This window comes from Chenopodium album, chromosome 1 (assembly GCF_948465745.1).
Source record: "Chenopodium album chromosome 1, dcCheAlbu1.1, whole genome shotgun sequence".
Lineage (NCBI taxonomy): Eukaryota > Viridiplantae > Streptophyta > Magnoliopsida > Caryophyllales > Amaranthaceae > Chenopodium > Chenopodium album.
The window spans coordinates 4038998-4054142 of NC_137834.1; the positions used below are offsets into that span (position 1 = coordinate 4038998).

The 15145-nt window shown below is 33.9% G+C and overlaps 2 protein-coding genes across 2 annotated transcripts; one reads left to right on the plus strand and one right to left on the minus strand.

The window, feature by feature from the left end:
* The first annotated feature begins 3348 nt into the window (after positions 1–3348).
* Positions 3349–8177, plus strand: LOC145634273 (uncharacterized). The gene is made up of 11 exons (XM_081685726.1): positions 3349–3867; positions 4895–4977; positions 5080–5215; positions 5484–5956; positions 6039–6086; positions 6288–6459; positions 6576–6688; positions 6789–6885; positions 6988–7207; positions 7320–7473; positions 7683–8177. The coding sequence occupies exons 1-11, from the start codon at positions 3642–3644 to the stop codon at positions 8103–8105; spliced, it is 2145 nt and encodes a 714-aa protein (XP_081541852.1). The 5' UTR covers positions 3349–3641; the 3' UTR covers positions 8106–8177.
* A 1229-nt stretch (positions 8178–9406) lies between these two features.
* Positions 9407–14067, minus strand: LOC145634370 (uncharacterized). Its single transcript, XM_081685820.1, has 5 exons — positions 13710–14067; positions 11571–11727; positions 10868–10918; positions 10678–10770; positions 9407–9892 (listed from the first exon to the last, which is right to left on the minus strand). Exons 1-5 carry the CDS (start codon positions 13904–13906, stop codon positions 9809–9811), a joined length of 582 nt encoding a protein of 193 aa, XP_081541946.1. The 5' UTR covers positions 13907–14067; the 3' UTR covers positions 9407–9808.
* Positions 14068–15145: the final 1078 nt, after the last annotated feature.

Here is a 15145-nt window from a genome sequence, read left to right on the forward strand (position 1 = left end):
AATACATTTTTTCATCCTATTTATTTGTTAACAAATAGCAGCTATGCGCTAAGGGTTAACCCATTAATTAAAGCATAACTTTAAAAATAATAAATTTAGGAGAGAATCGAAAAAAAAAAAAAAAAAAAAAAAAAACTCCATTTTAGCCACCAATGACTATCATGATATATATACTCTATAACATTGTAAATGTAATTACGAGTAAATTAAACCATGTAAATGTAAAAGTTACAGAAAAATGTTAGGTAGAAATTTTTTAATTTGTCATTACTCATTCAAAATAGGGAAGAAAAAAGGACAAAAATGGAGATGGGGCATATATAAATAAGGACAGAAAAGGATAATGATGGTAATAAGTCTGAGCCTTTTCACGTGAGTTATTAACACTTGGAATGGGCACTGAATGGATCATGGATGATTACTAGTCTAGCTGGTAGCTACTTAGCTACCCTACCAGAGTAGCAATACTAGTATTTGATGGTGATAGTTGGGTATAGATGGCTAGATGCTCATACTTTGACTTAATGCTTCCTTCAAACATATGGTCATATAGTCATACTCATATGGAGTAGACACTAAGGGCCGTTGAAATTCAGTTCAGTTCAGTTCAGCTCAGTTCAGTTCAGTTCAGCTCTTAATTTACGTCTAATGATATTGCTAATGATATAAAGCCAAATTTCATTCTTTTAAGCTCTTATTACAACGACGACGACAACAACAACAACAACAACAACAACAACAACAACAACAACAATAATAATAATAATAATAATAATCAATAAATAATAATAATAATAATAATAATAATAATAATAATAATAACAATAACAATAATAATTGAAATAATAATACTAATAATAATAATCAATAAATAATAATAATAATCACCAATAAATAATAATAATAATAATAATAATAATAATAATCAATAAATAATAATAATAATAATCATCAATAATTATTAATAATAATAATAGTAATAATAATATTATTATTATTAATAATAATATGTACATTTGTATATACACATATGTATAGTAATAAATAATCAAAGATCACTAATCCGTAGTTAAAAATCACTAATTAATAAGTTCAGTTCAGTTCAGCTGAGTTCAGTCAATCGGAACAGGCCCTAATTTAATAGTAGAAACTAGTTTGAAGGATATTATGAAATATGAAGTGAGCTGAACTGAATAGAGCTGAAATGATTTACTTGTATTAATGAGAGAAGGAATTAAACTAAAATGAAATTAAGCTGAAGAGAATGCCATAAGTGCCTAACTCAATACTACGTATATATTTGGGAACAAATTAATCAGTGAGATATTTTTAAATGATAAAGCAATTTTTCTATTTTTTTTTTTTTGAAAAAAAAAAAAATTACAAGTATTTCGTAAACTAAAGTATTCTCAGGTGACACAAAGGGATTGTTTGGCAATCGGCGGTTGGCTGTTGACTCGTTTGACTAGCTGGAAGTATTAAATGTATGAATTGATTTTTTTAACTTAGTAGTTTAAGCCACTTGTTTACAAAAGTGTTTGGTAAAATTATCAATGGTTGCTAGCTGTTTACTAGTATAAAGTGGGCCAACAAGCCAAAAGTCAATAGGGAAAAAGTCAATAGAAAAAGTTACCCCTATTAACTTTTGGCGGAAAAACCAGCTTAAAAGCCAACTACCAAACATATTTTTTGACCGTTTGACCAAACAAAAAAGCCAAAATCTAGGTAAAAAGCCAATTGCCAAACACCCACAAATTTATACTGTAAACCGTTTCATGTTCTCAATGTACATGTCATTATTAAATAACGGAGTAACGTTATTTATTCTAAACTATCCATAGATCACATCCATGATTTAGCATGTACTTTTATGATTTTTATTTTTATTTTTTCGGTTTTATCTCGAATAATTTGCACAAGATTGTTCATTTGACTAGGTAATCAAACCAGTTAATATAACCAGCTATATCAATTAGCTACCATCTAATCACCAAACAAGACCTAAATAAACTATAAGGAGTCTTTTCATTAGCTCATCTAACATCTTAAGGTAAAAATACCAATAGGTTGATAGTGGATTGAGATTGCACTCAATAGGGAGGACTGTGTGTTTGATCCCGCACAACAATAGGGGAGGTGGAACTAGGGATGGAAATTTAATCCGAGTTCGATTCGAATCCGATCCGATTCGAATCCGTTTAAAATTAGTCCGAATCCGATAAAATAGATCCGAATTCGAATAGGAGGTGGATCGAACTAAGACCTCACGCAAAGTCCGACGGAGTCCGATCTGAGTCCGAATCCGAAAGTATAAGCATATGCTCTATAACTTGGGACAATTATTTGCTTGTTTTGTAGCAAAATTTTGTTATGTAACTTAGTTTATAATTTAAATATATTATGTTTATACTTAATTGGTATGACAATACAAGCAATTATAGGTATATGACATTACACAAAAAAAAAAAAAAATCGGATCATTTCGGAGGTCCGTTCGAATTTAGCCACATCCGACCCGAATCCGATCCGTTGCCATTCCTAAGTGGAACCTAACCACCAAGAACTGATCCTTAAATCCAAATTAGCCAAAAAGGTGAATCGGGTAGAAAACACACACACACACACACACACACACAAAAAACCCTCTTAAGGTGAAAATTGTATTTATAACCTAGCTTAATCTAAAACTCTAATTCAACTATCGACTCTCAAAGCTTATTTTTCATTTCGCAAACTCAAACAACTTTTAACAAGTAGCTAATTTGATTTACCAAATACTTTTATACAATCACTTAGTAAAATTTTCGTCTAAAAAATCATTTAGTAAATTAGTTAATACAATCATTTGGTCAAATTTAGCTAACACATTTAGTTTGCGTGTTCGGTAAATTATAGCTGTGAAAGCTAGGTAGCTGTAACTGTGGAGGTAGTTGTTAGCTGTGTAGGTGGCTGTTAGCTGTCAACAAGCTGTTAGATGTGAAGATAAATAATTTAGATATAAGTGTTCGGTAAAGTAGCGGTTGACTAACTGTTACATATAAAAATCAATATTTTATTTTTAAAACTATAGATTAAATTTCCAACAGCTACCTCAAAAGTTACCTCTAATTTCAAAAGCTAATCTTTCTAGCTTTTTATAAAAGCTACCTTCACCACTAAAAACTACCCTAACCACTACTTTGCCAAACACTCACATTTTTTGTTAAGTAGTGATTTGACCAAGTCAAACCACTAAAAACTACTCAAAAGCTAGCGCCGAACACTTTAACTTTTCACCCAAAGCCAAAAACTAATCGCTACTCCAATTAGTTAAAAGATAAATACATGGAGTATTTATTTACCATTTACCATTTACCATTTACCATTTGAGAGAGTTTCTCGGGTAGAGAAACTTGAATTTTTTCAAAGATTAGCAATACAAATGATTCATTAATGGTTAAAAAAAAAATAAAAAATGATGATTGATTAATGTGAAAATCATACAGCAAACGTGGTGGCCGGAGCACCATAGCACCAATGCACCATAGTTAGAATACTACGTAGTCTAACAATCTTTTCTCCTGCCAAAACCCAACTCCAATCAAATCCCATTTTCTCTAGCTTTGTTGCTAATCTGGGTTTTATCTACCAAATTATCAAAAATGAGGATTCTTCAATTTATGAAGAGAAATCTCAACCCTGTTTTTCACATTACAAGAAACAATTTTGAACCAAAAATTGAAGAATTTGGTCTAAGATTTCTTCACAAAAGAGGGGTTTCCGCATTATCATCAAGTAAATTTAAGGAAGATGACTCCATTTTGCCAGTTTTGATTGTGGGTGCTGGTCCTGTTGGTTTATCTCTATCTATACTCCTCACCAAATTAGGTAAAACCCCTCTTAAACCCTTTTCTTTCTTTCTTCTATTAATTATTTGGGTGATTTGAATTAAATTGTGGTTTTTTAGTGAAAAATGATTGTATTGTATGCTTATTTTGTGTTTGGATTGGAAGTGATGAAATGGGTAATGCTAATTTGAGTGCCCATTTGGTAGTTTGGCTGTTAAATTTTTTTTTTTTTTGTTGTGTGATTGAAGTTGTTTGATGATTTGGATTGTGGATTGAATGTTAATTTGATCACTGTTTATGCTGATGAGTTTGAATGATGATTTTGAAATGATGATTTTGAAATGCCCCTTTGTTAGTTTTTTAGGAAAGGTGAGAGTGAGATATTGTGGAAAATATTGAATTTGTGGCTCGGAGTTAGCTGTATTTCAAACTTCTGTCGCTATAATGGGATCGTTTGTGCTGTTTGGGTGGGGTTTAGATTGAAATTTTATTATTGTCAGCTGTGTTTGAGAAAACCATTGGCTGCAGCAATTATGTTCAGAAATGTGGAGGGTTTAATTGATGACAGCCTCTAAATTCACCATCAAGAAGATGTATCAGAAGATTCCACTGTAATGTAATTCCATATTCCCCTGCAAACCGAATAGGGCAAATCAATACGTTAAAGTGGTACATTTTGGCCTAATTTAACAATATTAAGAGTAAAATGTGTACTCGTACCAAATCTCGTGCTGGTCTAATTAGAGAACATTGTTTATCCGTTCCTTAGAAAAGGATCATCTGGAACATTCGCTCCAAAATCTTATTTGTGACCAGATGAGCTATTCTAGAATTCAGCCAGTGCACAGGCTCCATGGAATGCAATTTGCTATTTGGATTAAGCCTAGTTTCCTATTCTTCTGCACCTTAGATATTTTAAACTTAATTGTACTTCTAAGATTTTATAATTGCCAGTTGCATTGACCTTCTCTCTCAAAGCTAGTTATACTATAACGGTTGACAATTATGCTAAAATTGTGCTTTTTTTGTCAAATTATTGGGATTGTGATGCATTCTTCTTCCTACAGGTGTCAGATGTGCAGTCTTAGAGAAGAACACAGCTTTTTCTAGACATCCTCAAGCTCATTTTATCAACAACAGATCCATGGAGGTAGGTTCATGGTTCATAGCATTTGGCAATATGCTTGATGTAACTCCAGATTTATAGCATCCTGAAATGGTAGTGCTGTTTTCATTTAGATTTCCTTGCCAGGTCTTCCGCAAACTGGATTGTCTAGCTGAGGAGATCCAGCAGTTTCAACCACCTGTAGATTTGTGGAGAAAATTCATTTATTGTACATCACTATCTGGTTCTGTCCTTGGTTCAGTTGATCATATGCAACCTCAAGGTATGCTTATTTTGATGTCATAATGTAACCAAAAAATCTTATGAATGATACAAATAAAGATTGAACCAAAGACCCCATGTCTTTTCTTTTTCTAAAGAAGATGTTTCCACTATGTCTACATTATCAGCATTAGTCTATATTTTTGGCCTAGATATGCTACTTTACTAATCTTTCTGCTTTTAGTATTGTAGGCAACATGATTTACTTGCATGGCTGTTCTAATATGCATAAAGCATCAAGCAGCTTATCATCGTGCCCTCTTTTACAGATTTGGAGCGAGTTGCTAGCCCAGTTTCCGTTGCTCATTTTTCTCAATACAAGCTAATCAGGTTACTGCTGAAGAAACTAGAAAATCTTGACTTTAAAATTCATGAAGGCGATAGAGATATTAAAGAGAGGGAGATTTTGATGGGCCACGAGTGCTTGTCCTTTGCTGTGACTGATAATTGTGTTAATGTTACTTCTTCTTTTCACAAGGATGGACGGACATTAAAGAAAGATATCCAGTGTGGTTTTCTTATTGGCACAGATGGTGCGGGAAGTACAGTGAGGAAGCTTGCTGGAATAGAGATGGAAGGTGAAAGAGACTTGCAAAAGTTGGTGAGTGTGCATTTTACAAGCCAAACCCTGGGAAGATATCTACTCAAGGAAAGACCAGGCATGCTTTTCTTTATATTCAACACTGAAGCAATTGGAGTTCTTGTTGCTCATGATCTTCAGCAAGGGGAATTTGTATTGCAGGTATTCTTGACATCATTTTCTAATTTATAGTGATTGGATGTGTGCCATCTCTTTGTTAACAACTTCTTGTATAAGCTGGCAGGTACCATATTATCCTCCACAGCAGAATCTTGAAGATTTTAGTCCCAAGGTATATTATATATACATACTTGACAAATCCTATAGATAATAGTTATAAATGGTTAAGTTGGCAATATGTGGTGTAATCATACATCCGAAGTCTAGGAACCATGACTAGATACAACCTACAAAGAGTCGTGGAGATATTATATGCTGTAGGAGACTTCTGAATCCACTATTTTAATAGATGTTTTGGTTTTTGTGTTCCTAGATGTGTGAGGATTTAATTTTTAAATTGGTCGGTCATGAGCTTGAAGATATAGCTGTTCTCGATATTAAGCCTTGGGTAATGCATGCTGAAGTTGCTGAGAAGTTCGACTTTAATAACCAAGTCTTTCTAGCTGGTGATGCTGCTCATCGTTTTCCTCCAGCTGGTGGTTTCGGTATGAGCTTATCTTCCCATTTATGCGTTTCTTGAATATCCAGTTGAAGATTCAAGGCACACTTCTGGGCCCAACTTTGCCTTGTAGTTATTTATCACTTTTCATGCTTTCTGTAGGCATGAATACTGGGATTCAGGATGCTCAAAATCTTGCTTGGAAGCTGGCAGCAGTTGTCAATGGTATTTCCCCAACCACACTTCTCAGCACATATGAAACAGAACGGAGGCCGGTATTGGCATATTTGCTTTGGTCTGCTATCTTATTTTATTACTTCTTGAGTTTCTATAGTCTTCATTTCTCATTTTTTAACCATTTTTGTCACTTGGTAGATTGCCAAATTCAACACTGCACTCAGTGTTCAGAACTTTAGAGCAGCCATGGAAGTCCCTGCTGCCCTTGGACTTGACCCTACTGTTGCAAACTCAGGTTCTCAGACTTCACAACCTTGGCAATTTTAACTTCTTTATTCATTATGTTTCTCTTAATAATGAGTCACTCTTCATGAGTTGTTTATTCTTACTTTGGTAGTTCATCGTGTAATTAATGATGGTCTCGGCTCAATTCTACCATCTGGAGCTCAGAGAGTGATTTTGGATGGGCTATTCAGTATAGGCCGAGCACAACTTTCACAAGCCATTTTGAATGATAAAAACCCAGTTGGCCTGTCAAGGCTGGCCAGATTAAAGCGTATTTTCGAAGAAGGAAAGAGCCTTCAACTCCAGTTCCCTGCTGAGGATCTTGGTTACAGGTGTTACTTCTGTTTTCAATTAGATTCTATCTTTTGTTCTGCATTCCTTGCCTCCTTCCGCATACTACAGAGGAGTTTCCAATGATTATATGTTTGAATCTGTTATCTCCAGATACAAGGAGGGTGCTCTTGTATTGGATAAAAATGTCATACATGATGCTGAAAATGTCCCCACTGGTCGTCGAAGGGATTATGTTCCATCATCAGAGCCAGGCTCACGGCTTCCCCATATGGAAGTGAAATCATTATCAAGTGTTTCTGATGAGGTATACTGGATCATTGCAGCTGATCCATTGCTTATATTTGAATTTCTTTGGTTGGTAAATAATAGTTATTCTTTATATAACCAATAGAAGTTAACTCGTTTTCACATGAAATGTGTGTTTATTTTCAACATATTGTTTGAACCTTCTTTGTATTTATACATACTGCATGTTTTGTTGCTCGTTCTCACACTTCTGCTATCCTTTTGAAGGATAACTTCTCTACATTGGACCTTGTATCGGGAGATAAAGTCGAATTTGTTCTCATAATAGCACCAGTGGAGTCTTCCTACAATCTTGCTCATGCAACACTGAAGGTAGCTGAGAAACTCAAAGTTCTTGTCAAGGTATGCGTGATATGGCCATACAACCGTGCCAATAATGCCGCACCATGCTCAGTGGGGAATTACATTAACATTGTAGAAGTGAAAAAGTCCCCAAACTTGCCATCCTGGTGGGATTTGTGTGGGATGAATGATAGAGGAGCCATTCTTGTCAGGCCAGATGAGCATATTGCTTGGCGCGCAATGTCAGAGATCCGTTACCCCAGTTATGAAATGGACAAGGTTTTTTCTGTTGTTTTGGGACATGCTTATAAGAAGCCTGAAAATATTTTTGATGCACAGGTAGATTAAAGTCATTTAACAATGTTAGGGACATTATTATAAAAGATTTGATAATAAGATTACGAAAGTTGGTATTGTCAACATATCGTACATTCCCATACCCCAAAACCCCGGTGCCAGTGTGCTAAACTTGATCTGTACTAGCATTTCTGAAAATGTTGTTGCTGCACTGGCTGTTTAAACAATGTATTATCATAGAAAATACGAAGTATTGTTTATGAACCAGGTTGTTCCAAGGGTGATTCTAATTTGGACTAGTATTTGCTAATAAAATTCGATGCTAACCTATGATCACATGATCCATATCTTGGATGGGTAGTTATTGAGGCCTAAAGTATATGTTTGTTTCATGAAGTGCTCAAAAGTCATCCCAATGATATTTGGTATGCTAGCATGAAGCTCTGTGACAATCATGGTAAAAATTTATTACGCATGCTATACTCCCATAACTCATTATACATAGTAATGTACTTGTATACTAATAACCCCCATAACATGACTATGAAACTTCAGGTGAATGCGACAAGAAATAACTTTTTTTTTGGTATGTCACCGGTAACAATATAACAAGAACATTGATCATGTGATAAGAAAAGAGGCGAGCATTGATTTTGGGACTCTTTAACATTCCATCATAATATCAAGTGTCATCCAACATCGAGCTTAGCTCACCGGTAATATTTTTGATGATAGAACCCTAGATAGGTAATAGAGCTAAAAAGGATGCAGAACAAGTTTTTTTTTTTTTTTTTTTGACAATAGCAGATGCAGAACAAGTTGAGATTATGTTTATCTTATGCTTTGACTGAGCATAATTTTAATCTGCAAAGTTGAATGGAACCTGATTATCTAAACCAAATTGTAAGACCCAACTTATTCCTAAAAATCTAAATGATTCAATACCCAAAATATTGACGGGGACTAATATTAATTGATTGACATTCAAAACATCAAATAATCAACAAATCTACATAAGCCTAACCAAAAAAATTTTCACCCAAGTGAAACTAAAAAAAAATATAAAAAATGGTAATGCAAAGTATGAGATATTGAACACAAGATGACACTCAGTATGAGGGAAAAAAAAGGAATAATAATACAATAATACCATAACATCCAACACCACAGTTTAACGCTGTCAAAAAAAAAAAAACAATTTAAGATTCATCTTTCTGCAACAAATGCTAGATTTACAACCAATGAGAAAAGTCAAATGTATATGTTTTAGATTTTTCCAAAAAAAAAAAAAGAAAGAAAAAAGAAAATAATGATAAAGCAGAATTGCAGAGTATGAGATATTGAACAGAAGATGACACAAAATATGAGAATTTTTTTTTAAAAGAGAACTACAGCTTTGTCAAAGACAGTGTCCTTGATGCAGTACATCTATTTTCCATCTAGGTAGTACAATAATACCCTTACATCCAACTTCACAGCTTAGATGCATCTTTCTGCAACAAATGCTAGTTTTACTACAAATGACAAAGGTTATATGTATATCTTTTAGTTGTCTGGAAAGCTACCTTGTAGAGACTTGCAGTAGCAGACCTCGAATCTCTGACAAAACTAGTCCTCTAATGAATATGAATAAGTTAAATGTTTCTAACGAGAACAATATCAGAAATCCTTGTTTGATGCTATCAATTTTACGGACATATATGCAGGTTACAACTGGTGATGGCTTGAATTGTGATGAATGGCAATGATATCTTCTACAGTGTAATCCGAGTAGCAATGCTGATGATCATATAAATCATACTAGCTGTTATGATACCCAACAATCCACCAGCAATGACCTGTGATCATTTAGAGAATGAAACAAAAAATATTCAGCATCCTTCCATCAAGAAAATAAATGATGAGGAAATTTGATGTGATTTATATGATGTGCATCAGAACCTATGCCAATCAACTCTTCATATCACCTCTACAATTTGAACACATCCTTGACACTTTTGACACAAGTATGGACACTTGATGAAACACTTGGTAGAAAATCCTATGTTTGGAGTAATTATTTGTATGTGAATAACACAGACTAGAATTACACCTCAGAATTATGTTTGAAGTAAAAAGGAGACTTTTTCTTGCTTGTTCGAACATAAAAACCAGAGGCATTTTTGAACAGGTGAACCCTCTTTTATTTGCGAGGGGGTGGTGTTGGGTTGGGGGGGAGAAGGGTGATTCAAAAAGTGAAGCCAATCCCCAGAAATTAGCATATTCAATTTCCCTTTTGCAGCTTAGTCTACTTTCTGCAAATCTTAGTCTGATATAAAATCTCAAGTCAGAAAATTGATGTGAGATTTATCTGGCATACAAATTAGATCCTATTATACTCAAATCTTCATACCATCTCTAGTATTTATATTGCATCCTTGACACTTTGACTTGAGTCCACTTGAAACTTCATTTGGACAAGAAAACCCTTTGTTTGGACACAATTATTCGAATCTGAGTAACGAAGATTAAATTATAGCTCAGAAGTATCTTTCATATTAAAAGGAGATTATTTTTTCTTGCTCGTTCAAACATACAAATCATTAATCTTTAGTCTGCAATTATATAAATGCTTTTGACCAACCTGAGGAGGAGTATGGCCAAGAAGCTCCCGCAATGGTCTACTTTCTGCAAGAGGATGTTCAGCAGGTAGTCCATACACTATCTGGTTTAGCACCTGCAGAATAAGAGTGATCAGAATGTGGTGAGAGATAAATGCTATACAAGCAAATAAATTTGTCACAATGAGAACTAGCAGGACGTGTAAAAGCAACCTCTGCTTGCCGCCCAGCATGTAATCTCACACCAGTTGCATCATACATGACCTGCGAAGAGACTAGCTTGAGTATATACGAGAATAAAAAATCTTTTTTCAACAATAATTCAGTTTCATGATTACATAGTATAGCAACTAATTTAAAATCACCAAATATGTATAATGTACAAAATGTTGATAGATTTTACACACAGGGATAACCCAAGGTATCTAAGAAAGCAAAGACAAAATATTCAGTGTATATTAGCCTCTCAGATAACTAAAAAAGGCAAATTATTCTAATCATAAAAATTAGTTAATTGAGCCAACAGCTCACGATTATCAACACCAAAAGGTTATTCCAACAGGAGTGTTTTGGAGAAGGTAAAGATAGTTTTTCTATGGTTACTGCACCATTATAGATGAGAGGCCAGCAAAGGTAAAAAAGACAGCAGCAAAAGAAATTTATAAGAAACAAGAGGTGCAAATCGTGCAATACATAGTTCTCAGAACAGGACACAATAACATTTAAACCTTGAAGCCAGCCATAAATTCATACAACATGCACATAGACCCTTATAAAGCTCCCCCAGCCCCCCTTTTCCCTGAATCCACCAAAAAAATATATAAAAGAAAAACAGGGGGAAAATCACCCGACTTTTCATAAGTGCCTGTTTACGCAATCATCCATTCAGAAGAAGAGAGGACAGGGCAGAGCATACCACACAGGCTAAGATCAATGCAGCGGCAAAAACTGAACCTCCAAAACCATCTTGAAGCCCAATGGCAGCAGCTAGAGCTGTGACTGTGGCAGAATGGGATGACGGCATACCACCAGAACCAATGAGCTGTTTAAGATCCCATCTTCTTTCCTTGTACCTGAAAATCTATCAAACCTTAAGCCTCTTAGGATAAAATAATATACAGGTATTCTTATCAGCAAATGAAAGATAGAGTTACTGAATTAGAATAGTTCTAATCATGGAATACCTAACTATCTAACCAAAAATTGATGAAGAAAACCATGATATAAAAAAACCCCACAAAATCAATTACAAAGTATAAATAGCAATATAACATTTTGGTTGCCAGGATTGAAACCAAAATACAATATTGTAACTTCATATCTCTATCTTATGGATTGATGATGCAACTCATCAAGAGTATTTTTCTTCAAACCCTATCTATTATGCTCGTTTTATTGCTTCCTAACGAATGTGATGAAGTAACTAGTCAAAACTGGCTTCTATGTGTCTATGGAGAAGACTCGTGACTCGACACACCACTTGTTCTTTAGCTGTGGTTTGTTAAGAAAGTCTATGGCAACCATAGATATTTGAGGTCTGATGGAAAATGCTAAGGACAGGGACATTCTGCTAAAACTGAGGTGGACGGTCACTACTCTGAAAGTCTGAAGCAGAGATATAGTAGAAGAGGACTGAAAGGGTCTTTTAGTAAGAGGTAGAGATCACATGTAGCATTACAATAAGATGTTAGGCTATATATAAAAGAACAATTTAAGCCTATACAGTCAAACGAAGAGATACATTAAGCAATTGGAAATCTATTCCGTCAGGATCCTGACAGATTTCTGCTAAATTTTAGTGCCTTATTTCCAGGGCTGCGAGAAAATTGCACCAATGTGGCATGTGCTTTGGCAACATTGAACTAAACAATGGTTGGGCAAGGAATTTGATGCATATTTCACTTGGCTTATAGCCTTCATAGATTCCAGTTCTTTGACAGGGAGCGGAGGCCTTCTGTCCAGGAATGTGGATATACAATGAATCTATTTGGGAAGTGTGAAGTAATTTTAATGGAAACCTTCAATTCTTCAAATAAGATGAATTAGACATGATTGAAATGAAGGTTTGCAAAAAAAGTTTGTGTTCTTTAAACACAGATGAAGGCTCAGGTTCTAATTTTTCTCATTGTGATTTCCATGAAGTGGATTCATCTGAAATTATCGAAAGCTATACAAACATCTTTAGACCATGGAAAGCAAGCGCTCAGGTTGATATTCAAAGAGGTTAGTGAGCTATACATTGTAATTGAAATCATTCTATCCTCAACTCATAATCTTGATAACATTTAAATTTCATCCAAACTCCTACCATTTCAATACATGTGTATTTTGAACTCCTACCATTATGTTACATGTACATTTCGATGACCAATCGAAACCACAATCACATATTCGCCTCCAGTGTCAACATTTAATCCAAAATCCCAGTAACAACCCCATATATCAGCCACAGTATCTTGAGTGATCTACGAGTGATATACTATATGACCATATCACTAAAAAATGGCAAAGAATCTGAAATCATCCTTTTTCTCAACGTATATTATATGATCATTACCAACCTCGTAACTAAATTGATTCTTGATTGTAACCAACAAGCCCTCTCACGTAATTACACAGATTTCGAGCGAATGCCACGAATTGGCCCCAAATGATAAAGTCTTCTAAATCTCAGCACGATTATTAGACCCGACTAATCCAATATTAGACCACTCAACAACTATCTAGGCCTATCATTCGCAACTATCATGCCAATTTCACACAAAAACACATTCTTTTCACCCATTTTAATTCAAGCATCAAGATAATCAAGAATGCATCAAACATCAGCTACAAATCATCAAGATAAACTCAAATTCAAATTCAAGCAGAAAAATAATCAAGAACACCAACAATTTCCATAAAAAAACCTTAAAAAATCCAATTTTGCGCATCGATAAAATAATTAAAAATCAAGGTCAACCCTAAATCACAAAAAACAATAACAACAAATTACAGATCCAAAATTAGCAAAAACCAAACAAAATTCAGCTAAAAAAAAGGTTAGAAAATGTACCAGGTAGTCAAGACTTTGATCGATTGAGCTAGAATAAAAGCAATAAACGCAGAAATCAGAGGAACATTGGTGAAGATTGAAGATGAATTCGAAGACGCATCAAATGAAGAAGACGAAGAAGTAGAAGGTGAAACTGGAATGTTCGACATCGTAGCCGCCATTAATGATCGAGAAAACCTCGACCCGCCATTTTCCATTGAAGGTTATGGTGATTCAATCGAAACGTTTCTGAAAATTAAGGGTTTTATTTTTTGGCTTTCTTTTTTCTTTTTACTTAGTTTGTTTGTTTTTTTTTTTTTTTTTTTTTTTGGTTTAATCGTTAGTTAGGATTTATTATGGGAAGAGAAAGAGGGAGAGTAACAAACCAGAAGTCTCCTCAATCCTCAATTCCTCATAGCATAATATTGGTGGAATATTCTTTACATGCCTTGGTAGTGTAAATCAACAAATCTATTGGTATCGGACTATTGACAAATAAGGAACCTTGCCACGATTATTATGAGGTTTTTTTATTCGTCAAAAAAGAATTTGAGTTGTGGATAGAGTTATGTTTAAAATTAGACAAAATTTAAGTAGTTTTAAGCTAAATATTTGAATACTCTTTTATATTTGGAAGCATTGGTTCAATAATAAGATATTCAAAAACTTAAATATAAGTAAAATTATAACAAATTTTAGGTATTGCATAATTGCATGTGGTTTATAGTTCTATTAATAAGAAAATTTTGCAAGTCGTCCGAGATTGATAATATCCTAAAAGGCCCCTAATATGAGCGCGCTTGTGTCAAATCTCTTTCAATTTATAGTACTTGATGATCTGAACTCTAAATTTGATGGAAAACTTCTTGTAGAATATAAGCTTTTGATATATTGAAAAGTGCAAAAACAACTCAATCCAAGATACATCATCGCACAACATTTTGTTATTGAACTTTCTTTCGATACAAGTAGAAGCTAATTAAACATTTGACTAAACATTTGAACTACTTATATATTTTTAGAACAAGCAATATGCCATCATTTTCTCTATGGAGTATTATACTCTCTCTCTCCATACGAAGGTCTCAAATTGGCAAAGAAACAATAATTGATTTTTTGAATATTAAAGAAGATTATCAATAACAAGCTAAACAACACTTAGAGTAAAAAAAAAATAATAATAAAAAATAAAAAATAAAAATCTATTTGTAAGATTTCAAAACAAATTTCAACTTCTATACAATTAATGTCTTTGCTTTTGCTCCACTACTATTTGGCAAAATCTTTATTATGTTTTTTTTACGGATTTTTCACCAAATGTCCATGAGTTATTTTTTTATTCACCACATATCCATGAAATTTTTCAAATTCACCATACACACTTGAGTTTTACAAAAAATCATGACATGTCCTTAATGATTAACGACAGCTAATTCCGTTTGTCATTAGGGTGAATT